This window comes from Coturnix japonica, chromosome 5 (genome assembly GCF_001577835.2).
Source record: "Coturnix japonica isolate 7356 chromosome 5, Coturnix japonica 2.1, whole genome shotgun sequence".
Classification (NCBI taxonomy): domain Eukaryota; kingdom Metazoa; phylum Chordata; class Aves; order Galliformes; family Phasianidae; genus Coturnix; species Coturnix japonica.
The window spans coordinates 8,753,599-8,779,757 of NC_029520.1; the positions used below are offsets into that span (position 1 = coordinate 8,753,599).

At 44.9% G+C, this 26,159-nt stretch overlaps 1 protein-coding gene and 1 long non-coding RNA gene across 5 annotated transcripts; one reads left to right on the top strand and one right to left on the bottom strand.

The window, feature by feature from the left end:
* Nucleotides 1–346: 346 nt before the first annotated feature.
* Nucleotides 347–2,129, bottom strand: LOC107314495. Its single transcript, XR_001555467.2, has 2 exons — nt 2,046–2,129; nt 347–1,812 (listed from the first exon to the last, which is right to left on the bottom strand). It is a non-coding gene; the product is annotated as an uncharacterized LOC107314495 (long non-coding RNA).
* A 2,289-nt stretch (nt 2,130–4,418) lies between these two features.
* On the top strand, nt 4,419–26,138 carry PHRF1 (PHD and ring finger domains 1). 4 transcript variants are annotated; one of them, XM_015863766.2, is made up of 19 exons: nt 4,581–4,694; nt 7,032–7,179; nt 7,334–7,448; nt 7,791–7,910; nt 9,089–9,315; nt 10,076–10,159; nt 11,127–11,248; nt 13,262–13,359; nt 14,019–14,191; nt 14,667–14,796; nt 15,098–15,237; nt 15,574–15,761; nt 16,403–16,522; nt 17,944–18,098; nt 18,742–21,486; nt 22,178–22,329; nt 22,882–23,142; nt 23,377–23,505; nt 25,161–26,138. In XM_015863766.2, exons 3-19 carry the CDS (start codon nt 7,358–7,360, stop codon nt 25,293–25,295), a joined length of 5,070 nt encoding a protein of 1,689 aa, XP_015719252.1. In that variant the 5' UTR covers nt 4,581–4,694; nt 7,032–7,179; nt 7,334–7,357; the 3' UTR covers nt 25,296–26,138. The 4 variants fall into 4 exon arrangements, with proteins under 4 accessions (XP_032300619.1, XP_015719254.2, XP_015719253.2 ...); XM_032444728.1 differs by lacking the exon at nt 7,032–7,179 and having other exon boundaries at nt 4,419–4,694; XM_015863768.2 differs by lacking the exon at nt 7,032–7,179 and having other exon boundaries at nt 4,419–4,694; nt 22,178–22,254.
* The last annotated feature ends 21 nt before the right edge of the window (nt 26,139–26,159 follow it).

A 26,159-nucleotide genomic window follows, 5' to 3' on the forward strand; every position in this document is an offset into this window, starting at 1 on the left:
CTGGTTATCAGCTACTGAAAAAAACTGAATGCTTAAATGAAGGGGCAATCTTAGACCTAGTGTATTTTCTCATCGTCCAGGAGCTCTCGTTGGATCAGCCCCAGCTGCACAGGTTTTGTATTTAGAAAGGGCTTCTGTGCTAGGGCAGGCGGTGAAGGCATTGCTATGGGAGTGGTGGGGAGTTGGGCTCAAGGGACAGCCAGATCCCAGTGACAGACACGGGAAGCACTCAGCATGCAGCACGCATCAGCCATGCCTGAGCAGGCACAGCTTCCTCTTACCGAAGGCCAGCTTAAGGACCTGCTCCACAATGTGCCAAGCCCCAGGTTAGAGTAACGAGCATCCAGACACTGGTTTTGCACCGTTTATTGAACACTTCAGGTGACAGCACAGTACTTTAGTTTTGAATCATGCCAAAAGAATGTTAAAAACAGGAATTCAGTGATACGTTTCCCCCACTTACTGGGAGGGAAGCACAAGAAAAAGAAAGGAAATGCAAACAAACTTCATTCAATCCCTTGCCTTTGCTTACTGAAACCGAACAGGATGGTCGGTGGAGGGAAGTCACAAGTTTTCATACCAAGTGCTGCCTGATGGGAAGCAGGACCAACCTTATCAAAGCGACCTGCAGAGCCATTTCTGCCAGTGGGATCCCCAGCAGCCAGGCACCGAGCTACAGAACAAGTGTAAAAGCAGCTTTGGTAAATTCAGGCAGCTTTCCGGAGTGCAGGAGCAACCTAGACTCACTTGCTCTGCACAAGGCATGCAAAGCATGCCTCCTTCCTGCATTTTCCTTCCTGATGAGCAGATAGCTCCTCTGGGACCTGGAAGGAGAAATGTCAAAGGAATAAGGCAGGGGAGGCGGAGACAGGCAGCACTTCTGTATGGGAGACTTGGGTCTGCAAGAAGGATGTTGTGCTGCCTTTCTGTACGTTAAGCGCTTACTGACAACACTGCTGCAACAGCCCAGGGTTACATGCAAGCAACACAGCCACAACAGAGGCTACCCAGGCCCTTCTGGAAAGCCCGGAGGGCACTGCCTGCATGCAATTAGTGTAAGCAGGAGACGAAGCCATGCCATAACCTAACAGGACACTTTCCAACCACCCAGCTTCTTTATGGGTTCAAAATCGAAAGAGAACTTTGCTCGAGCAGCAATTTGCCTCGTCACTTCCTCCACTCCCAGCGACAGCTGTGCTGCCCGGTGAGCAGCCCCTGTGCTGTGCTCCTCAGCTGTGTGACACCACGGTGACAGAGGGACAGGCGGCCCCGTGGGTGGGAGCAGGAAAGAGCGAGCAAAGGTGCGGGGTGCGATGGGAAGCAAACAGCAAAGAAGGAAAGCAAAGCTCGTTGCTGCTTCTCGTTTAACAGATTACAGAGTCTCTCTTTAAAGGTGACTCATCCAGGGCAATACCAGGCATGGTTTCTTCTATTAACACACCCTTGGCAATAGCAGTTCAGTTAGTCACTCACTGGGTATCAAGACGTCACCAGCTGGGATAAAGCATCCCTTTAACTTGCGACGGTGTCCGTAAGCATTTATTGACTTCGGAAACAAACTGGGCCAGAAAGAGGAGATCCATCCCTCCTTGGCCCGCTGCCGCCCGCACCATGCGGCTGTGCCCTACCAGCATCCCACCTCTCGCTCAGGGGCCGATGTCAAACCAGCAGACGGACGGACGGACAGACGGACGGGTGTGGGATTCCTCGGCGTGTGGCTGCACCTCGTGTCCCGCTCGGGGTTAGAGGCGTCATGCGGACGAAGCGACGTGATGCTGCCGCAACAGCGATGTCCGAGGAGCAGGTTAGCCGCTGTCACACGCACAGTGGAGTCGCCGAGAGCACAATGTGCGTTAGTCAGTGGCTCACCTGCTCCTGGAGGGTGACGGGGCGGCGGGGAGACACCGCTCAGCGCGGAGCGAGGGGCGACACGCGACGCCGCCCGCGATCGGCGGCGGGTCACCCCGCGGGGTCGGCCCGTTTCTGGCTGGGGGCGGCTCTCCTCGCTCCCTCCCCCCCCGGCCTCGTCCCGTCCCGTGTCTCACCTGCTCCCCTCGCCGCCCAGCTCCGCTCAGCACCGCACTCCCCGCGGCCGCCGCCGCCGCCTCCAACTTCTCCTTCTGCCCCGGCCCGGCCCACGCCGCGCGCCGCGGCCCCTCGCCCCGCCCCTTTTCCGCGCCCGCCAATCACCGCTCCGCCCGCCCGGCCTCCGGCCACGCCCCCTCACCGCGCCGCCCAATGGCGAGCCAGGCCCCGCCCCCCGTCTCCGTCCCCCCCCGTCTCCCCCCTGTCGGCGGTGACAGCGGCGGGCGCGGCGCGTTCGGTTCTGCACGTCCGAGCTGCGGGGAGGAACCATTTGTACCTGTTGAACCGCCCGCCCCGCTCACCCCGCCCCGCCGGGCCCCGCTGCCCCTTTCCCTGCCCGCCTCGCCTCACGCCGGCCCCGCCGGCAGCCCCTCCTCACCCCGCGGGGAGCCCCCTCCTCCCCTTCCCCTATAACCCCCCCCTATAACCCTGCCCCTCCGTCCCCGCCCGGCCCATGGTACGCTCCGCAGGGCCGGGCCATCAGGGCAGTGTCGGGCCGCACGTAGGCGGTGCGCGGGGGGGGGCGGGGGAAACGTTGGCCACGCGTTCTGCCCACCCCCCCCCTCCCCAAGGAGGGGCAGGTAAGGGATCTGTGTGCTATCCAACACCCAGCAACGCTTGAACCCGCTCCTGAGCATCCAGCCCTGCATACCGTGTGTGTGCCCCCAGTGGATCGCCAAAGGAGACCTCACACGCAAGGCTGCTCCGTAGAACAGCTTTCATCCTGAGAACCGGCGCCTTGATGTATTTACTGAGCAGGAGGAAGCGCTTGACAGATGGACGTGCTGCTGGCCTCTTAAAGATGGACTGTGAGCCTTCATCTGCCACGGCCAGTGTTCTCTCAACGGCATGTGGCCATGTGAGACCTCAGGAGGCTGGAAAGCGCTGAGGCACTGAGGCTGTGTTGGTAAACTTGTGGCCTGCCCGTACTGCTGAGGCTGACATCCAACAGCAGCAGGACCACGTTAAACACGTGCACATCCAGCAAAGGACACTAGTTCTACATCAAAAACTTCCTTGACAGCATGCTGGGGGTGTTCTATTTCCCTGCAGTCCTGTACCCAGCCTCCCTAGGTTTTTATTGGAGCACCACAAGTCACTCTGCTCTCCAGTACATTGCTGGTGGGGGAGGACGAGGGGACAGCCCCTCTCTTGTGTGACAGCCCCTCTCTTGTATGACAGCCTGCAGAATGACAGCCTCTGTTGTGCTGCGTGTGCGTTATGTGGGGGGTTTTGTTTCCAGCCAGCAGCTGGAGGGAACAAGTCACGTACTTGACGTCTCTCCGGAACAGGGCTTGCACCCAGGCACAAGCAGTGCTCCCCACGAGCGTTTGCGGTGATGCTCACACAGCTGTCTGCAGTCAAACCCTCCCAGTGCCGTGTCAAATCACCCCGTGTGGAGCAAAGCCTGGAGCTGTGCCAGCGGCTGCAGCCGGCTTCAGCGTAGCCCTGTAGAAAGCAGGATGGGCGCTGGCTGGAGTGCTGCCACGCTTTGTATACGTGTGACCCACGAGGCAGCCTGGACTCAAAGCACGGTCTGCTGCTGACATTGCCCCCCTGTGAGCCTCCAGGCTCTCCAGAATTGGTGGCAGTGCTGCTCACCCCAAGCCCAGCTCCCCCCTCCTGCTTCAAACAACACCATTCAGCTGGTGGCTCAGCTCTTAATCTCTGGGATGAAATTTCCTGCTGACATCAATGGTGCTGCTGGAAGAGCCCCCACTTATCCTGTCTGGGAAGCTCTTCCCTTTGTTCACAGCCGGCTTCTAGCTCCAGCTAATGCACAGCAGCACCAAAGAGAGGATGCCAGCTGCACTGGGCTCTATAATGGGGCAAGGTGGCCCTTCCTCCCCTGCTGCAGAGTGCCTGGGCGGGGGGGGGGAGGGGGGCAGTGGAGAAAAGTCCTGAGCAAGCAGCGTTGGCACAAGTTTTGCTCTGGAAAACAAGGAAAAGAAGGAAAAGACCCTCATTTTCTGCCCCAACACCATGTCTGCTCCCTGACAATGCACAGCCCTGGCTCCACACTCCCTGCAGACAGCAAAGACTGGAGCAAAGCACTTGGTGGAACAGCGCTGCACGAGTGGAACCTCATCCTGTACGTGCGTGCGATCACCCGGAGGAATGGGAACATTTGGGCTGGGATCAGCCAGTTACAAGAAGAAAGAACGGGAAAAAAAAAAAAAGAAAAGCAAGCAGCCTTTACAAGGTATTTAACACGCCGTGTCCTCGCATGCCACGCAAGGCACGTGCCTGCAGGGCACAGAGCGAGCAGCGATGGATGCGGCGACCATCCCACCCCGCTCAGTGTTCCTTAACGACCATCCTCGCTGTCCGAGCAGTTGTGTCCCCCGATGTCGCTCCGTGCCGCCCCCCTTAGTTCCTTATTGTCACAGCTGCCCCCCGTCCCTCCCGTGGTTCACCCCGCCGTCCCCCCGCTCCTCCCCGCAGTGGTGCAGTCCCAGGCCGGCCCCGCTGTTGGTGCGACCCGGAAGCGTTACAGCGGCTGTTCCGACGGGCTGTTCCGACGTACCGTCCGCTGCGCGGCCCGGCCCGGTGATGTGAGCGCGGCCCGGCCCGGAGCCTTCTCCTTTTCTCCTTCTCTTTCTCCTTGTGTGAGTGCCCCACGGGTCCGGGGGCGGCTGTGGGACGGGGGGGCGGCCATCGCGTTCGCCGGGCTCGCTGAATCGAGCCGAGCAGCCGCTGTGCGGCCCGGCCCGGCCCGGCCCTCCTTTCTCGGCCTGTAGCGGGTGTTTCCGCGCTCGGAGCCGTACGAACGGTGCCCTTCGTTGGCCGCCCCAATAGCGGGAGCCGTGGTTTGCTCTGTGGCCTTGTGCAGGTGGGTTTCTTCCTTAGAGCCTGGCGGGTCTTTGTTAGGGCTGCACATAGAGCTCGTAGCTGTGCGTTTCTTTGCCGTGCTCACGAAGCTGTCGTTAGGCTTCGTAGAGACGTTGTGAAAGACACAGTGAAGGAGAGGCTCTTGTTGTGATAGATGTGTAGTACCAGACAGTGTGGGTTCCCAGCTGGAAACGAAGCCATTGTGCTCAGTATTGGGCCAGGAATAGCTCTGAGCTACTGCACACTCAATGCCAGAAGTGCCTCTGCAAAGGCTGTGTGCTGCTTTCTTTGTGCTACAGAGCAGCACAGCAGTGAGCTGCAGGGCTTTGACGGAGCCCCTCGTTTCCCCACCTGTCCCAGGGTTGATTTTGTTTCTGTGCCTCATCTGTAGTGCTTTTGGAGGCTTAAATGACTCAAATAATCGTATGGGCAGTTCTGATAGCGGTATTTAAGTGTTAGTCTTTTTGTGACTTAAACAGGGGAATGTCCAGTCTAAATTTAGGTGTGGAGAGCTTTTCTAAAGCTCCACGTGCGTGTTAGATTGGCTCTGTGCAACAAGAGAGTCTCCCTGCTGTGCAACCTGCAACTTCAGGCCCGCATTTGCAGCCTGCAGATGTGTGCATGGTGTCCCTGCCTATGGGGCTGCAGTAAGCTGTACTGGAAGCATTGATGCTGGGCATTTGTGGTACTGAATCCTGAGACAAGAGATTTTCAGCCAGATCACCTTGTGCCTGATGTTCACAATCCGTGTGCTGGCAGCACATCCCGCCTCACTCCTGTTTGCAAGGAGCCTTCAGAAGGAGATGCGGAAGAGAAGATCTGTGGATGTGAGAGGCTCAGCTGCCTCAGGGCTTTCGACAGAGTAAGGCACACTGAGGGCATTGCCAGCCAGCAGTGGGGCTGTACACAGGGTGGTGAAGGCATCTGGGGGCAGCTTAATCTGGGGGCAGCTGTTGTTTCTCCAAATAGTTTTAGGGATAGCTGCTTGATTTGCTCTGTCTGTGTTACCTACTAGCATGGCATTTGGGAGGTTGTTACATAATCAACTTTGTATTTGAATAATTCATGTGCACACGCTGCTGAAACTTAAAAATTCCTGGTGGAGACCGGTGGTTCTATTGGTTTTGTGTGTGTGTGTGTGTTACATCATGGAGGGTTTTGATGAATCTGCAAGTTTTCAGCCAGCATAAATCATTTTTCAGCACTCATGTTAACAGCCGCAAATTTAGCTAGAAGTTCAGACGTCTCTTAAGGCAAGAATTTCACTGGAGTTAGGATATATCCTGACCAAGAAGCTGGTTGTCTTGAAGCTTGATCTTATTTAGTTCCCTGAGCATTAAAGACTCAATTATAACTCAGTCTGGTTCAGTGAAGGCTGCGTTTCTGTAGGCTCTGGACAGCAGTTGTGCTACGTGGCTGAAAAAGGGAGTGAAAGATTGAAGATCTGCATCAAGAGCACTTGAATAAAACATATCGTTTTGTTCCAAAAACTATTTCAGGATGCATGCAATGCAATGCAGAGTGGAGAGAGTGGGAGAAGAATAACCAACTGGATTCTTGTACAAATGGAGTGAAGTTTCAGCTTCTCTTTCTTATTATGATATGACAGCTAGCTTTGTAGATGTCATTTAATTGCATTAATCCGTGATTGATTTATAGAACAAACAATCCTTACGGTGATGTTTCTTAATGCTTTGTAGCATTGTATATTAAAAGCTGTGCTTTGATCATCATTATGAATTTGGATCATGAGGTGTCTCTCAGTATCTGTCAGCTTTATTGCTGGTCTCTCCTAATGCACAACAACTGATTTGATTGCATTAATATGCACCCAGTGAAGTCTCCTTCCTGTAGTTGCGTGCTCTGAGGCTTCCTTATTCCTTGACAGAGCTGTGAAAAGGCCTCTTTAGAAGAACTAAAATGCTTCATCTCTATTCTTGTTTGAGTGGAGCATTTTGGTTGGCAACACATACCTGTGGTTATGTTAGGCCTCGCTCAGAGGGCAAGTTAACCTCTGGTGCTTTTCAGTACTGCTCTTTACAAGTAGTACACAGGATGATTGTACTGTTTGCAGGCTTTCTTTTCCTACTTTCATTGGGTTATTCTGTTTTCAGTCATCCAGGAGTCCAAGCTGAATCTTTCACCTAAATTGAGTTGTACAGGGAGCTGGCTTTGGCCAGCACTGAAACATCACGCTTACTGTAGGCATCTCTAGTTTGAAACTGGGAACACTAATCAGTGGCTTTCTTCCTCCTACTCTGGGTAAGGACTGCCAAAAACAGTCTTTGCTATAGCACCGTGTCCTTTTTACTGTTCACAGTTCTGCAAGCACATTTGCTAGCTGCTCTTTGCTGCACTGTTGCTTGCAGTGCTTATTCAGTGGTGTGTGGCCTCACTGACGTCTGCTTTCTTACAGGGAGTGGATCACCAATGTCCTGCCATGGATGATGATAGCCAGGATGAACTGATAAATAAGAACGCCGCACTAGGCAAGGGCAAAAGGCAGAGTCTAGCGCTCCTCAGTGAAACAGGTAAATGCAGCCTCTCTGTACGTGCATTTCTAGTTCGAAGGCTGAGAAACCCCTTTCCTAACCTTCAAAAAGAAGTAGAGTTGCGTTTGTGACCATTTGTTTCTCTTTTCCCAAGAAGTTTTGTTTTACTTTCTAAGTGCTGTATCTCAGACTGCTATCTTGCTTCCTTTGAGTTGCTCAGATTTTGCTTTGACACTGCTAAGAAGGTTACTGAGGATATCAGGGTTTTCATTTGTTTGTATAACATCCCAGGCAGGGATTCTGGCGTGTCCTTCACTGTTCTGCCCGTCCTCTGGGTTCTCACATATCAAATAGGTACTTCCCCTTTTTTATCTCCTTAAGAAAGCAATGGTGGAAACAGTTGTGAGTCAGAAGGTGATACTGGAAGTGAGGAGGAAGATGACACTGAGGAAGAGGGAGGTGAGGAGGACAAGGAAGAAAGTGAAGATGAAGAACTAGAAGGTAGGTCTGTTAATGTGTATAACAATATATTTTTTTTCTCAGTAATGGGAGGAAGAATGGGGTGAAAGATTTTCTTCCAGAACGTAACTGTGAAATGTAAATCTGCAGCTGTTGCTGTGTTAGGGTAGTGGCCAACATCTCCAGTAATAAGTGATATTCCCCTATATCTAGGTTTGTAAAGTGTCTGTATGTTTGAGAACGACCCACTAGCCAAAATGATGTAATCACAGTCAGTAGGATTGACTAACAGTGAGGGGTTCCTAGAGTGAGTCGAAAAAGATTTGAAGTTACAGCAAGGGTTCTTACTATTTTTTCCACTCATACAAAGTATGTTTGTTTCAGTTTGCTTTGGAGCTTTAAAATGAATATTGTGATAGGGAGTTTTGGAAATAAGTGATGATTGCTCTCAAGGCTTGGCAGGAGCGAAGAAGGTGACTTAATTTTTCTTAAGTAACATCCCCACTCACTTTTTAGATTTATTAATTTTAGATTTATTAATTAGATTTATTAATTAGACTGAAAACCTAGTGTGTGGATGCATGTGCTTCTGAAACCGCTTCACTCAAATTATCATTTGGGTAGATAGAAACTGTTTGTCATTGCATCTTGAAGCTGACTTGGGTACAGTTTTCCAAGCTACTGATTGAACAGATTAGTTATGAAAAGTTGATGTCAGGCACCAGGAGACTTTATTAATTCATCTTTTAGGATAATCTCTCCTGCTCTTAACCGGGAAAAATACATAGAAAACACAAGGACCATATTTTTATTTTTATTTTTTTTCTTTTTTAAGCTTTTTTACATAACTTCTTGATAATTGTGCTTTTAACTCCCATGCTATCCTGAAGCATCCTCCTCTCTTGGTGTTGTGTTCATCTCTTGTTTTTCTGCTGTCTGTCCTTCTGACCTCTTGCAAGACTAGTCACGTTGTAAGGGTTTAGGTTGGTTTATTTATTTATTTTTTTCCTTCCAGAGTTATATATTCCCTTTCAGTGGTGGGATTTAGGGAGGAAAAAAAGAATAGAAAACAGCAAAAACCATTACCTTGAACTGGAAAGGCTGTACTTTGTCCTTAACTTATTTGGAATTCTCTAGAGTAATATTCCCCACACGTGCCTCCTGCCCTTGCTGAAGCCCCACAGCGTGTGAAAGCTGGTTTTTGTCTCTCGCTTTTTAAGACTGTGAAGATGATGAAGAAGAGGAGGAGGAAGAAGCTGAGGCTGCTGTGGAAGGAATGGCCAGTCCTCTCAAGTTAAAGCCACACATGAATGGAATGAACATCTCCTCTGATGAGGAAGGTGAAAACTGCCCTATTTGCCTCAACACGTTTAGGGATCAGGCTGTTGGGACTCCTGAGAACTGTTCCCATTACTTCTGCTTGGACTGCATAGTGGAGTGGTCAAAGGTGAGCTGTTCTGTACTTGATTTCCAGTGTCTTTCTGACATATTCTGATCTTTCTGGTTATATTTTCTGCTTCAATGAGAACAGATCATGTAATATATATATTTGCTCTCTTAAGCTTTTTCCACATAGGAAACTATTTTTCCACGTAGGTTACTGCTTATTAGGATTCAGAGTTGTGATACCACAAGAAAGTGCATTTCTAGGCATCTGAAATTCTTGGTCAAGGCACCAGTAGTATTTGTTTTCTTCTGTCGCAACAGTGAACACTCAAACAAAGGAAAGACATAAAGGATGACTAAATGAGCAGCTCTTTATGAATTCAGTTATTTTCAGTCAAAGTTACATGTCACCTGTTGTAGTTTCAGTAATTGAAGTCCAATAATTTTCATAAATCAGTCTTATTTAAATGGGTTTGCAAGTAAATTTGAGTTGCTCATTCTTCTGAAAGAAATGAAGTGTCCGGAAATGTGAGCCATGTTTCAAGGCCGCGTTTGGAAGAACTGTGATTTTCCTTTAGCAATTGAATGCTAATTGAATGACTTCAGTTCTATAATAAAAGCTTTGCTGGAAGTTCATATTTTCTCTGTTACAACAGTTTGTAAACCAGATAAGTTAGATTTAAGTGCTTAAAATGCTTACTACATTCATATAATGCTTATTATGTGAATAATTGAAAACTCGTTTTCTAGAAATTGATTTCAGGATTTGTTTATTAATTGTATGGTGAAAATGTTTTTTGGTGTTTTTTTTTCATGTCTAGAATGCAAACTCTTGTCCAGTGGATCGAATCCTCTTTAATTACATCAGCATTCGGGCGCATTTTGGTGGTAAAGTCTTAAAAAAGGTGAGCTTTCTGTTATAGTAAACAAAAAGGCATATTGCCACAAAAGAACTGTTCAAAGACTTACCTTTTCAGCATGTTGATCTGATACTTGTCCGCTGGGTGAGTTATTTCTTTCCTATTTTAAGATTGACTTTTAAGGAACTGTTAGAATTTTTTTTTTTTGTTCCTGTTTAATCACATTTCCTAAATTATTATGTGTGGAAACATGGTATTGGCTTTGGAGGGAAAACAGGATTTTGTGGGTAACTGCATTTTTTGTATAATGGATGTTTTTTAAGGTTTTCTGCATTGATAAACCACTTTGCACAGGGAAGATGCCCAGCATAATGCAAGTACTGCTGTAATACAGCTAAGATCAATGCAGGCTAAGCATGATTGATCTGTTCTTTATGTCTTCCTACCAGCTCTATTGTGTAGCAGTTGGCTTTGTAAGGGGAGAGAGGAGCCTGCAGCCAAACTCTTAAAGGCACAGGTTGAGTCTGGTGATGGTCACTCACAAAAACAAATACTGAGGACTTGTAATTGCCTTATTATTAATCAGTATCTGAAACATGCTAGTATTTGGAGGACATCTGTGAGTTTGTTCTGTTTTCATGTTATTTTTCATGTTTTAACAAAAACACAAGTTGCCATTTATTTAAATCTCAGTAATTGAGGGGCAAAAAAGGTAACTTTGCTCTCATTTGTTTTCTCTTTGTATTATTTTGTTTGCTTGAGTACTTTTGATCTTATTCAGGAATTTTGACTTCTTATAATAATTTTCTGTGATTGTTGGTGTCTGACAATGGACAGTTGAAGAGATGTCTTCTAATATTTGATGTGTTCAGTGATTTTGATTGAAGGTTCAAGTATGCAGCGGACTTTTTGGTTAATTCATTTGTAGTTTTTGCTGGTGCTACTGCTTATGTGGCAACAGATATTAAAAGTGGCACGTTCTGCATTTCATGTGAATTTCTCTTTTATTTAGATTCCTGTTGAGAACACAAAAACTCAGGGTAGTGAAGGAGAGGATGATCCAACCTTTTGTGAAGTATGTGGCAGAAGTGACCGAGAGGATCGTCTGCTGCTGTGTGATGGCTGTGATGCCGGGTAAGATATAATGAAATGAATACAATGCCTGTGTGAGTGCAGGAAGTACTGCAGGGCTGGCCAGAGTTTGGTCACCAGGCACTATCTGCTCTTTGGATTACACCTTGCTGCTCTCCTCAGCCTCATTCTGTGGCCAGACTTCCATTTGTATGTTTATAGTACAGATATCCCCGTGATGTGATGAATCCTTCTCCATTCATCTAGTGGGGGAGGGAGTAGGTTGTCCTGCATGGATGATGTAGGTGTGGGCTCCTGTTTTGATGTCTGCAGTTGTTTGATCTGGTCTGCTGTCAAGTGATGGAAGATATTATTGTTCATCCACACTGCGCATGGGTGCATGAGTGTATGAACACCTACATCATTTATGCCTCCTTGAGAGGGTACCTGACCTGTTCCTGTTAACTAAGCTTTAGTGCTGTGAGAGCTCAAGACAAAGAGCTTTCATTACATTTTCATTGTATTTTGAAGTCCTTTCTTGGTAGCCACAGATATTAAATCATATTTTTCTTGCCGTCTACCTGACAGAGGCTTGAATGTGATTTTGAGTCTATGATCTTCTGCTAGACTTTAAACTTGTTCCACTGTTACAATCAGTCTTGCAGTATTGTCCCTTTGATGTCAGAAGTCAGTGGTTGAACGAGATGCTTGTTTGAATGAATAGGCAAAATAAGCTCTTAAAAATCTTTCTTTGCCAAGCTTATTAGATAACCTGTGGGAGGCAAATGAACAGCTGTATTCTCTCTGCGGATTTTTTTGTGCTGCTACAGGATGTGATTAGAGCATCAGGTGAATTTCCCTTCCCTTTTCTATGTCGTGTGGCCAAGCATTGCAGTGTGTTATCAAACGGTGAATTCTGGCATGGGATGTGAAGCAGAAGACTTCACTCTTCATACTTTGAGATTTGGCATCATACTAGATCAGAAGTAATATGATGTTTTCCTGTTCTAGAAAAAATACTTAGAAATGCTTCTGATTGAAGCTGAAGCTCTTACTTAAAGGCCTTTGGTCTCGCAATGTTCCTTGTCTAGGGTTCTTCATCTAAGCACTTAGTTTTCATGGGAAGTGTTTCATTTATTGGGAAGTCTTTTCAGCAGCATAATGGGAACGTGCGTTGCTTCAGATCTTCTGTGCTATTGACATGTGTTGCTTTGTGTGTTTTTTACTGCCCAAAAACAGAATTGAACACATTAAGGAATCAAAGTTAGTAATACTAAGAGGCTATCCTGGACACCTTCCCTATAAGTGGTTGACAAGGCTGGTTGCTCAGCCTGTTGGGTAGGGAACACTTCAAAATGCCTGAGGGAGCATCACACTCTCTTATTTCCCTTTGAGACTTGTTGAGGACGAACACAGTCCTCTGTAGAATAGCATTTCAGAGTCCAGTGGTTAGCCTCCAGTCCGCAAGTGGCAGTATGGAGCCATACAACTGAACTACTACTACTTTTTCATTTGGTTATGCAGAAATACTTATCTCTAGTTGTTTCCTCAGTCAGCCGAGATGTATGTGGAATTGAATGCATTTATTCAGCCTAAGGCATTGCAGATGACCTCTGTCTGGTCATGCAAAGTAAAATGTTCAAGAATGTCAGTGGTAATACCATACTGGTTCTTAAGAAATAAATGAGATAGTCCAGATAGTCTGTCTTGTCACTGCTTAAATGACTTCTTTCCTTTCTCTTCACCGTGTCCAATTTTGGCTTTGATTGCAAGTTTGTTGCAACCTGTGTTCAAATGGCAAGTAATATTCTACATAATGAGGGAAAAATATTTTTCTGAATGTTTTTGAGCCTGTATTGCTCAGAACACCATCTGGAATTAAAGGCCATCATGCATCTAGCAGGTAACATTGTTTCTCCATAGATTGATAGAAGCAGATATGTAGATACAGTATCAAGCTTGGGAAATTGTTTCTGTGCTTTAGATTGTTGCCTTGTCTGGGATGGGAATGGACATGAATAGCTCTTGTCCCTTGGTAAGGAGCATGTTGTTTGATTTCTTTCTTTCTTTCTCAAGGTATCATATGGAATGCCTTAATCCACCTCTGAGTGAAGTCCCTGTAGATGAATGGTTCTGTCCGGCCTGTGTTCCAATGGGTGTCAGTGCTTCTGCAGGTAAAGATTTAGTTTCTTCAGTGGAAGTAAATGTTTTCCTCCTGATTTAAATACTGTGAGGCATGTAGCCTTTTGAAGTCACGTTTAACTCCTGGGTTGATGTACTTGAAAGTAATTGTTAGGCATTCTGTCCTTGAAACTGTTGATTGAATCATAGAATCATAGAATGGCCTGGGTTGAAAAGCTCATCTGGTTTCAAGCCCCCTGTTACGTGCAGGGTTGCCAACCACCGGACCAGGCTGCCCAGAGCCACATCCAGCCTGGCCTTGAATGCCTCCAGGGATTGAGAAGGGGCTCTTGTTTCTTAATATTTTGATCTACAGTTACTCCACATATTGTATATTATAAGCGGTCTTCAACCTTCCTGAGGCTAGCCCAGGGCTTCAATACCATTGTGTTGTATTACACTGAAAGTAATTTATTAGCACCCTGACCTGAGATTGCTAAAGTAGCAGTGCTTTCTGTCACCTAGAAAATCTTGTTTCTTTGTAACGATCTGCAGCAGTGTTGTCTATGTTCATTTCTCTTTGGAAAGATCACATCTATGTTTGAAGGCAATTGATTTAGGAAAGGGAACACAAACTTTTTTTTTTGTCCAAAGTTCTGGACATGGTTTCACCTATGGGAAGAGAAGTAACCTGGACATCTTTTCTTTCAAGATACAGACCATGTGAGTGAAGAAGAGGTTGCTGCACTCATGGCTGATGTTACTCCTACCACTAGCAGGCTACGTCCTCATGTCCGAACCCGAGCTATAGCCAGGACTCGGCAGAGTGAACGAGTTAGGGCAACAGTGAACAGAAACCGAATAACAACTGCACAGCAAATTCAGGTACTTAGAAGTATTTGCTCGTGAGCTTTTGGAAGGATTTGGTAGAAGAGCTGAAATAAAGCCCCACATTAAGTAGCTAATCTGTATAAGTGTTGACTCTTCAATAGCAAAATAGTCAGGAGGTGTGGAGTATTGGGAGGGGGTGGGTTTTTTATTTATTTGTTTCAGATTTGTCATCAAAATCATCACAATAGAAGGAGAGAAATTTTGTAGCAAAACACAAATTATCTGTGTGGCTGTACGCTCTGTACAAAGTTGGTGTTAGGATAGTAAAGACCTGTAGTGATGAAGGAGTCAGGAGGACGAGGTCAGGTTCTCCTTTGTACAACAATCAGTAGGTGAGAAAGGTGACATAAGTGCTTTACTGGCAGTTTAGTTTTTCGTGTTTCTCATTTGGATCTCAAATTGCTTTTGTAACCAACTTGCTGCTGATTTTAAGCTGCCTGTATCATTTAACTTCTGATCTCCTATGCAGCATGTGCCGAGGTACCTCATGTCCTCTCTTCTGGATGAAACAATTGAGGCAGTTGTAGCAGGCCTAAACACAGCCATCTACCAGCGTCCTCTTACCCTGCGGGCTCCTGCAAGACAGAAGAGAAAAACAGGTAAGAAGAGCATCAGGAAGTTTCTATGGCTTCCATCTGCAAGAATAAAATTTGAGGGGAAAAGAGCTTGAGTCATACAAAATACTTCAGAGCAGCTGTATGCTGTCACACTGGTGCACATATATACACGGCTTTCTATTTAAAAGTATCCTTTAAAGTCTAATGATGTCATTTATTCTGTTTTGTGCTGTTGGATCACTTTCAGCTGCTTTGTATACTATGAGAATATAAGAAGGGGAGTACAGGGAACAGTGCAGCCCCAGCACTTAGCCAGATACTTGGTTGTTTTGTGTCCCATCAGGTAGGAGGAGGAAAGCAGCAGGCAGGAAAAGAACTCAGACAAAGTCTTCTGCTGGGAAGAAAACGTCAGGGATACAGGTGAAGAGACGCAAGCGTATAATGAAGAAGAGAAGAGGGAAAAAGATAAGAGTAAGATCACGTGTGAGTCTCTGCCAGTATCAGAATCTGCTGACTTTCTGCCACTTGATTTATAAAAGCGTTATAATGTGGTATTAAGTGGAAAAATACCATCTTCTCATAGTAGTGGATAGATTTTTCTTCAATATCAGTTGTCTGGTCACTGAAGTTAGTATGTGCAGTCTGTGTATGTAGTGATATCTAGGCCATGATTAGAAGTCGCATAAATTTTTTGAAAACAAATAGATGCTTTTATATAGATTTCTACTGACAGTAATAACCTGGTCACTGTACTTTGGCTAAGTGAAGAATTTGTACCTGCCTTTAATGTACCAGTAACCTGTCTTTGCATCTGTGCAGGTAAAAAATGAGGTCACTGCTCGTTCTCGCATTGCAAGAACACTTGGTCTTAGTAAACCTGTGCGTGGGGCCTCACTTCCTTCCATGTACAAAGCAACAGAGCCCTCACTTGGTTTGATGAGAGCAGATATTGGTGCAGCTTCTCTGTCTGTGTTTGGAGACCCGTATGAGTTGGATCCTTATGAAGGGTAAGATGTCATGAGTGTACAAAGCCATAATCCAGAGATAGTTTTACAAGTCTAGGGTTGTTTGTACATATGTGTGGATGTATTTGTATCTTCATGAATATTTGAAACCTGGGATATTTTGAGACTTTAAGAGTTGGAGTACTGGGTTATATTTTGGAAAAGAGCTTGTGGCTTTGTGCGAAGAGTGTAAATCTCACATCTAAAAATAGCTTTGTACACACAGTTTACAATAATGTAATGCCGTACTTGTTCTTTCTTTCCTCCTTGGCCAAGTTGCTGAGCTCTTAAAGAATCAGCCTTCTTTAAACAGGTTTGCTGAAATGGTAAGCCTCGCGAAAATCTTTCTTAAGACATCCAGATTCCAGCCTTTCAGTAATATCATAGGAGTTAGGTGCTAATAATTCTTCGTTTATTCAAAGGTAGCAGCATTTTTGTTATACAGTGAACAGTAATTCCATGTAGAATTAGGTGGACCTGTGAATTTTTTGATGCTTCTTCTTTCCCTCTGATATCTGGCATAGATTTTCATCTATTGTAATAAAACAGCTAATACTCTCTAGCTGTATATGTTCTAATGCTGTTATCTAGTTCATCCATTTGGCAGTAATTTGGGGGTTTGTATATGTTTGATCTACCCACAGTAATGAGGAGGTTCCAGCAAATCCAGATTCACCACTGAGTGCCAAAAGGAGAGTTCTCTCCCAGTCAGCACTGAGGTCTCACCGTCCTGTAGCAAGACCAGTTTCTGTGGGACTTCCCAGGTAAAATTCCATCAAGTGTTTCTTTTGTTTTGTTTTTATTAATTGTGCATTGACCCTGTCAACAAATGATCACTCTGATTTAACATTTTTCTTACCATGTGTATTTTGGAAGTGTGTACACATGCACACATGGGTAACTAAATAACCACAGCATTTTATACAAGATTTACTGTTCATACGTTGAAGACCCCACATGTATTTTTGTATAATAGCACTTAAGGCTCTTAACTTTTCCACTGAAATTTCAAACTGATATTTTCACTCTGGTCTGTCTCTTATTTTGAAGTTTAGGTGTAAAATAATCCCTCCCTTATTTAAGAGGGCAGAGGAAATTAGTTGCAAGTCCAAAGGAGAGAATAGTAGAGAATGAGGGATGCGCTTACATCACCCATTTCCTATGCTGTTTGTTGGAAGTTAGAAAACTGGAAGAACCTGTTTGAACCTGTGATTTGACAGGTTCTATTAAATTGTTCTGCTTTGCTTTGCTGTCTGGCTGGTGTTTTATTTCCTGTACATGTGTACGTGCGTGCACACATGTGCACGAGTCTCCCACTGCTAGACCCACTGAGGTTTCAAGAGTGAGATCCAGAATGAAGTGCAGAAGGGTAGGGCAAAAGGAGCAGGAGCATGATGAGAAGAAAAAGGGATGAGGAAAACATCTGGAACAGATATCAGCTGAGTCACAGAAAACTGCAGATCTGAGGGAGTTGAAGATAGGAGAAAAGGAAGCTCATCCTAAATGGTTAAATACTATAGGAGGTTTATGTGGCTGTCTTCTAACGCATCTGACTTAAGGCAAAGATCTGTTCCTTGGGATTTAGATTGTATATTTCTATGATAGCTTATAGCACTTCTCTTTCCCATTCATCTCTGTCCTGAAGAAAGCCTTTCAGGAATCTTCACGTGTCCTCTGAAATAGTTTAAGTAGCGTGTTGTTTAGAAGATAGAAATGTTTAGCTGAAATCCATTTTTTCCAAAAGTTTGATTTGCTTGAACTACAGTGAGTTTTTTTTATTATTTTTTTTTTAATCTTAAATAATTAACAGCCAAACCAAACATACAAGCAAACAGTGCTCAACAGTGGCTTATGCTTCACAAATATATCTTAAATGCTCTAAAAGTTAAATCACGATGTCTAATGTATAAAAACCATCATCCTTAAATAAGATTAGAAGAGTATTTGCTTACCAGAGGTCTGTGTTACAGTTACGTGCTTCCTATCTGGTGGTATTCCTGTGGGGGTACTCCTCTTTGTCATAGAGATGGGAGCTGAATTACTCTAGTGAAGCCAAAGCTATAAGTGAACTTCTCTGGCTGACCTCTGTTTATGCCCTTGATTTTGGTTTCTTTTTAATGTAATGTGTGTGTATAGAACAAGTGCTGTAAGAGTAAAGGAAATGTAACCCCTCTGAAACATGCAGAAGCAGTGTGCCTGCCTTGAGTCCTGATCAAGAAGCAGAAGCTGCTCCTGTACCTGATCTGTTGGGTAGTATCCTGTCTGGACAGAGCATCCTCATGATGAGTAGTTCTGATGTGGTTATCAACAGAGATGGTTCTCTGACTGCAAAGAAAGCAGGTAAGGGTTTGGCACTTTGTATTGTAATTAACCTGTTTTTTTTATACATGTCTGCCCTGATCTTGTTGCAAAAGTACATGCTCTATAGTCTTATGCTTTGTAATGAAAATTAGAGGATTGGGTAGAGTGGTCTTAGTACCCTGATCTTCTGTCGTTGGTGATACATTGCTGCCATGCCTGCGAACTGTCCTTCAGTTTGAAGAGCATGATGAGGGCATTGGCAAGAAGTTTATTTTCAGAAGTACAGAATACATGCCCCACAGTTTTGTTTTTCATTGGCATGCTGTTCTTCAGAAATACTATTCAGATTGAATCTGAGAGCATTGTTCTTAAAATTACTACTGATAACATCCCCTGCTACAGTCATTTTTATCAATTGTCAATTACAGGATGATAAACACAAATCTAGTGACATCTGCAGAACAGAATAATTTATTTCCTAAGTATTAGATGTTAACTCAAGGGTGCCATTGTCTGACATTAAACCTTGATCATCTGACCTAATCAGACTGCCTTCTTCCTGTGTGATATGTCTACAAATGGAAGTGCAACTTAGAATAATTAGCTTGATATTTATTTTCATGTCTGGGAAAAACTATGAAATGTGTCCTGAAAAACAATTATGTTTGCTTGTATGCCATAGCTCCGCTTCATAGAAAATCAATCAAAGACTCACAAGTGGATGATGGTTCAGGACATAACCCCCAGCTGAGTACGGTGCGCTCAGGGACCATGACAGGCAGCTCCATTACTGGACCTTCTGTTTCTTCGGGGCTGAATACTCACAATAGACCCACCTCATCAAGCTTATTTTCGTTACCTTCACCGAGCAGGACCGAGCCTGCAGCAAACCCTTCACTGACTACATCAGAAAAAGTAACTGTAAAATCAGAGTACTCAGTGACACCCAAGGCTGTTCAGGCTCACAGCATAGCTAGTCTGAACAGGCATGGCTCCAAGTCAGATGAAATGCCAAGATTTAATGGAAACTCTAAAAACTTCGCACGTACTGATTCATCTTCAAAGCCCCTGTGCTGTAACTTGAATTCCAGTACAAAAACTGTAACTGTAAGGCAACCATCGAAACCACCTCCCAGAAGAATTGACATATTTGAGCTTCCCAGGATACCAAAGATTAAAAAGGAAACCAGCAGCAAGCAGGTGGATTCAGAACCCACAGGAAGCCAAAGCTGTGACATTCCCAGCTCCTGTATAACCCAGCTGACTGGCAAAGAGAGCACTAATCAGCTGGGAAAGGGTAGCAAGATGGAAAGTCAGAAGTCAAATGCCAGGGAAACTCAGCAACAAACACATACAAGCGAGGTAACTTTTTCTAGCAATGCAGGCATGTATAGCAGTTCTTCACTACTGGGCTCTTCAAGAAGCAAAGGCTCAAGTTCTTTTGAGAGTTTTAAAATTAATATTCCTGGGAATACAGGGCATCCCAGCAGACTGTCTAACCCAGGATTCTGTAACACCTTCCGCCCTGTGGATGACAAGGTGCAACAGAAAGAGGGCCCTTCAGCTCTTTTCTCAGTTAAGAAGAAACAAGTCAAAAGTGAAATATACGATCCCTTTGAGCCAACAGGGTCAGACTCAAGCTCAGCAAACAGCAGTCCAGAAAGGCTTGGCTCGGGGATCCCATTAACAAATATTACCCGGACTATTTCCATTGAAAATCCAAAAGTTCAAACATTTCAAACTGTTCGTCGTTTCACCCCTTACACAGTAGAAAATATATTTGGATCCGGGGCTGAATCTGATGTACCGTCTAGTAATACAGAGTCTCATGATGATGTGCCAATAGAAAGTAGGATCGTAGAACAGATTTCTGATACAGAGGAACGAGATAATATGGATGAGGAAGACTTTCTAAGCAGTCCTTGCACTTCATCTGTTGTTAAGCAAGTTTCTAATGCAGAGCACTTAAAGGAGGAAGGTAGTGAGGGACCCAGTGTGTTCTTCAATGCTGAAGAACTAATTAGACCTAATATTAATGTGAAACTAGAACCAGATAGTTCGTCAAAGAACGATGGGCAGCAGAAAGTCCAGAAGACAGAGCAAACAGAGCGACGATCACGTTCCAGATCCTGTTCAAACTCCAGTTCCCGAAGCAGGAAAAAGGCTAAAAGGAAAAAGGCTCTTGTCAAAGAGCGGAAGAGATCCCGATCAAGGGACCAAAGCTCCAGATCTACCTCTTGGTCAGGTGGAGAAGAGAGCAATAAAGTACACACACTGAAATCCAAGAGCAAGAGGTCTTCTACTGACCGCTCCAGCAGTCATGAGCGGTCTAAAAAAAAGAAAACGAAGGATAAAACTAAGGATAAAAAGGCAAAATCTTCTTGGTCCAGGGAGAGAAGGAAATCCAGGTCACGTTCAGGTAGTCCTGGAAGTACTTCTGAGTTTTACGAAAATAGAAAAAAGAAAAGACGGTCTCGATCGAGGTCAAGACGGAGGGGTCGTTCCCGATCAAATAGTATTGAGAGGACAAAGAGGCGGAAACACAGGAGGGACAAAAGCTACGAGAGGTATGATAAAGATAGTAGCTTGAGGTCGAGAGACAGAAAGAGATCAAGATCCAGGTCTCGGGAGAAGAGAAAGTGGAGATCTCGTTCTCGATCGCAAGAGCACAAAAGCGGCAAATCTAAAGAAAAAAGGCCACGATCAAGATCACGTTCTAAAGAAAGAAAACGTAAATCAAAGGAAACTTCGTTTCCTCCTCCAGCAGAAAAAGAGCAAAAGCCTCCAGCTGAAAATGTACCCAGCTGTCCAGAGCAATCCCGTTCCTTCAAACAAGAGCCGAAGGATGAGCTGGTGCTAGAACAGCTTTCTATAACCATCCAACCAAATGTCAAAGTTGAAGAAATGCAGACTGAGACCCCCGTTCAACAGAGGGAGACCCAAGAAACTGCAAAGGCAGAAGCCACCTGTGAGGAGGTGGCAAGTGAAACTGCATTCTCTGTGCCAGAGATCACAAATGTTTGTGCTCCTATTGGTAATGTGGATTCTGTTGCTGAAACAGAATTGATGAATAGGAGTGATCCAGGACTGCTTGGTAGCTGTAGTAATACAAACCTTGAGATTACAGTTAAAATAGAAAATACTGCGTTATGTCCACCTCTGATGGAAGCACCTCCAAAGAAAGAGGTTGTGATGAATGCTCAGACCGAGGCGGTACCAGTTCAAAGCTCTTCTCAAACAGCAGATTGTGTGAGAGAACTTAAAGATGAGTGCCTTGTGTCCAATGAGAAGACCAGTAATTTCAGTCAGCCTGAACTGGAGGTGGTATCTCAGGGTCCTGTGTTGAAATCTAAAGCACCTGTGAAGAGAGTTACCTGGAATCTTCAAGAAGAAGGAAGTGGTGTGTTGTCTGCTGGAAGAGCTCCAAGTAAGTCTCTTTGAGAAAGCAAACAGCGGTCGAAGCAGGCTGTGTAAGGCTTAGGTGTGGGTGCCTGACGTCTGAACTGGGATGATACTATGGTTCTCAGTCCTGAGAGCCTTGTATTTTATACTTGTTAAAATCATCAAGTGAATCGTGTTAATGAATCAGAGAGGTCGTGCTCTCACTTCCAGAGCTCGTCTAGCCAGTGGATGCCAGGTTGGCTTTGAAGCACATATTACAACCTGATCTCTGAAGTGACAGTCTGCACTCTGTGCTTTTTGTAGTTAACTGGAATGATTTCCTTTCAGAATTTGTTAAGACTTTTCAAAACAGAGCAGTGTTGTCCATCTCTAGCTCACTCCTGTGAGCTGTGATAAGCCAAAGCTGCTAAGAACAGTCTGACTTGGCTGCCCATGCTGAGTGTATTGACAGAGCTGTGTGGTTCTCATGGAAACCCACTAAAAAGCAATTGCACAAGTGGGTGATAAGTCCTCTATTATCAGAAGCTTTAAAATGTTAATGATTGCTAAATGAAGTCCTTTATGGACAGCCTTGTTGTTAGATCCTTCATTGGTTTCGGTGGGGTTTTGGGGTGTTTTTTGCTTAATGTACAATTGCTTTGAATCTTTGACTCACTATATGTATTTTGTTCTCTCTTTCTTTTTATTTTCTTTTCCCCTTCTCTTGGGGATCCTAGGGATGCCATTTTACAAACTTCAGCGAGCAAAAGAAGGGGCCTGGAAAGCAGAGGACTTGAACCAAACATTAAATCAGGTGCAGTTAAATGAGCCTCCTCCAACCAATTATATGATTCCTGAGCCTATGTTTCCTGATCTAGATTCCTCTCAGGTTGGTTCCTATTCTGACAGCCAAGTGTCATGGAAGGCATCCCACCTCATCTGTGCCCTTGTTGTGCAACACCCTCCACTCATGGCAGAGTTGGCCTTCCTCTGTGCATAGCGCATTTCATAAAGCCCATACTCCTCAGCAATCCTCTAATCGCTTTATCTTTTAGGTGGCACTTACAGTTGAAGATGCAAGTTTTCCTTTCATTCCGCACTATATGTGCAACTTGTGTTTTCAGCACATACTTGATCAACAGTTACATTGTTTGAGAAGCTGTCAGCATCTCGCTGATTGTAATCAGGCTGTACAACTGGCCTGTTGGCATTAGTCTGTGCCATCAGTCTTTGCCTTTACACTTTCCTTCTCCATCAGTGACACGCTGAGTGGGGCCGTTGCTAGTTCCTGGTGCACAGAGGGGTGGACTGTGGCTTTCCTCATTTAAACTAATATTTTCCTGCCTATTTCAGTGGATAAAAGGTACTCTGAAAATCCTCATCTGATACTCTGTCTGATGCTGTGAGTACGTGCATTAATGAAATTGTATCTGGTTCACAGGTGTACTGTCAAAATATACCTTTGACACCACCTCTGCCCTCAAGCCTTCCCCCCTACGCACCTGTCAGCCAGCCCACGGTTCAGTTCATCATGCAGGGCAGTCTTCCTGCACTGGGCTGTGTGGCAGGCCAGAGCCTGACTCCAGAGCCGGGCAGCCTGGCTACTGCGTCTGAACCAGGAATTCAAGCTGCTTCTGTTGGAAATGAAGAAGAAAAAATCAAAGCACCGAAACCTGAAGTGGATAAAACGAAGAATGAAGAAGTGAGTGAATGCTATTAAGTAGCGAATACTTAACTAGAATTGCACGTGCAACCTGCAGTCCTGTTATTTGAAGCATTAGCCATTATTTAGAAATTAGAAGCAGTGCAGTAATGAGCTGTTTATTTGAACTTAAGAAATAAGTCTTATAGAAGCTTGATTGCGCTTCTGAAAAAAACTGATTCAGAAAGTGTTTGCGTGCTAACACAGGGTATCAAACATTTCTTTGCTGTGCAGTACATGAAGAAGCTCCACATGCAGGAAAGGGCTGTAGAAGAAGTGAAACTTGCTATCAAACCCTTTTACCAGAAGAGGGAGATTACAAAGGAGGAATACAAGAACATTCTTCGAAAAGCCGTGCAGAAGGTAAGGTGACAGCAAAGAGGAGGAGCTGTGCAGATAATGAAACAGGTGGCAGGACTATCAACTGCGCTTGCAAGCTTCAGTGATCGTGCTTATTTAATGTGTGTGATTTAAAATAGCAGATCTTTGGACTCTGATGTGTTTTCCACGGTCTTGTGGTAACACATCGGTTGCTTTAAGCAAGGCTGAGCAGTGCCATTGAGAGTTATCAGACTGTCCCTTTTGTAAGTTGTTTTCAGTGGCATGGATCAGGTAGCTTAAGTGGCCTCAGCTGAAATGTTACTTGGCACGTGTCTTGAGTAGAAAAGGTTAAATCTCCTTCGCTAAGAACTTCACCCAGGTTTGTCAAACTGCTCCTCCTAAAGTTAAGAAACAGTTTGTTGATTCCTTGGGCATCTGTGATGTCCCTGAACTTTAGAAGAGGGCTTTGCTGTTTGGCTGACGTTGACTTTTGCCTCAAAACTTAGTGCTGACCAGATTGTGGCTGAAAAAAATAGTACCTTTATCTCTAGAAAAACATATGTTGTCTTATGAAGGCAGTTAATGGTGGGGTAGTTAAACGATACCATGGGGAACTGTATTCTCTATCTGCCCTGCCTTCCTGATACCGCTGGGAAATTCTGTCATAAATCAGAATTCCTGAGATAATGACTGCAGTTGTGCGTCTCCTATGTGAGCTGTATGAAACACAGGTCCAGTTTGCAGAAGAACTGAGATAAGGCTTCTCTGAACAATGATTATGTTTTCAGTTCTCTGGGAGAAAGGGAACAGATGCTACATGCCTCAGAACAGGTCCTCGAAACTGACACATTCTTTCAGTCTGAGCATTGGTCCCTCTAAATTATGACCCCTGCAAATAAGGGGAAATTAACACTTATTTACTGTGTATTGTGTGGAATTTGCTGGACAATGGCAATGCAGTTTGGTATGTTAAATAGAAACCGCAGGAAAGCTCTGCATTAGAAATGAGTAATTCTACCTGCAGAGATGCTTCTGCATTCAGTTAGTGCTCAGTAGATAAGTGCTGGGGCAATTTCTGGGATGCTTAAAGTAAAACATTGCCAGTGAGCATTGCTCCACCTATTGCAATGGCAGAGGTGTGAAACAACAGCGTTCAGCTCTTGGGGCTAAACATTATTTGTGCAGGAAGAGGCGAGCTGGGGTCACAGGGCAGCTCTGATTTTGAAGACTTCTTACCTAGTCTTTGAGCAAGCATAATGACTGTGCTGTGTTCTCATACGGTTCTTGTGGGCACAATGATACCTGTCTCTGTGGAAGTCGTTAGCCTAGGCTATTGTGCCAGCTTGTTCTGACACTTGGATAAATCTGCTTGGTACATTTAATTGTAATAGAGCAGAGGCAGATCATGAATGGCAGCAGTTATGAATAGGAGTTTGATATGAAGTGCTCGAGTGCATTTGGACCAAGATATATTGGATATTTTACAAATAACCATAGAGGATAGACCTACCCTGATGCTGGCTGAGAACTTTATTCTCCTTGTCGTGTTGTCTGCTTTACATGTCCAGATATGAGGCTGTGGAGCCTTTGCAGGAGTTGCTTCTTCTGGGAAGCTGAGGGTTTCCTGATCACTTGTTGTCTTCCTGAACTGCTGTGATACCTTTCACTGACTGAATGCCTTTTCTAATCCCTTGTAGATCTGCCACAGCAAAAGTGGAGAGATCAACCCTGTGAAGGTAGCTAACCTGGTGAAGGCATATGTGGAGAAATACAAACACATGAGGAAGCATAAGAAACCCGATGTTGAAGATGTTCGTGAAATGGAAAACTGAAAGCGATCTTACAGCCAATGTGACTTGACCTGAACTCATTTTTGGCTGAGAACATTGTTCCAGAAGGAGAAACAGATCTGCAGGAACATCTCATCAAAAGCCAACTGCAGAGAAGCGAGATGATAACAGGATTTATCTGCTGAACCTGCTTTTGAATTGTTTCCATACGGGGAATGAGCTTGGAGTTCTGTTTTGTTTTTTGATTACCTGTAGATGTAGAACTCAGATAACAATCAAATGCCTCAGACCAGCAGAGTAATTCCAGGAGAAACAAAGAAGAGATTTGCGTTTAGGACTCCCGGATTGCTACAGTTTTCAGGGTTACTTTGATCACATTTTTGGGGCTGTGCACCTGTCTTGCTCAAAGTTTGAAACTGGACACCACTTTTCATATACAGTATATTGAGAGTTATATACTGTTTCCCTTGTGTTTATTTATCAGAATACGGATTATCTGTAGGAATTTCTGATTTAATACTTGAAATGTGGTCATTTTTAGCCTGCTCGGTGGTGAGCGAAGCTTTACTTGCTCTGTCGTCTGGGGATTGCCGAAATGAGCTCACCTTTATAAATCGACTCCAGAAGCACTGCTTGACATGTGGTGTTTATTCGCATTCTGTCCGAAGTATCTCGTTAGCAGAAAGTTCAGTTTTTAGGGAGGGAGATTGCGTTGCACTTGTGTAAATAATGCACTGATGGCTGGTTTTGTGTCTGCCTTTCAGGAAAAAAACATGAAACAAAAAACAAACGTTGTGAATTTTCAGTAACAGGCTCGAGGAGGAAGATTGAACCGATGTACAAAGCAGAAATGTGACAGAATTTATAAAGTTATTTTGGAACGGTTTCAGTCCTATAGCAGGTGTT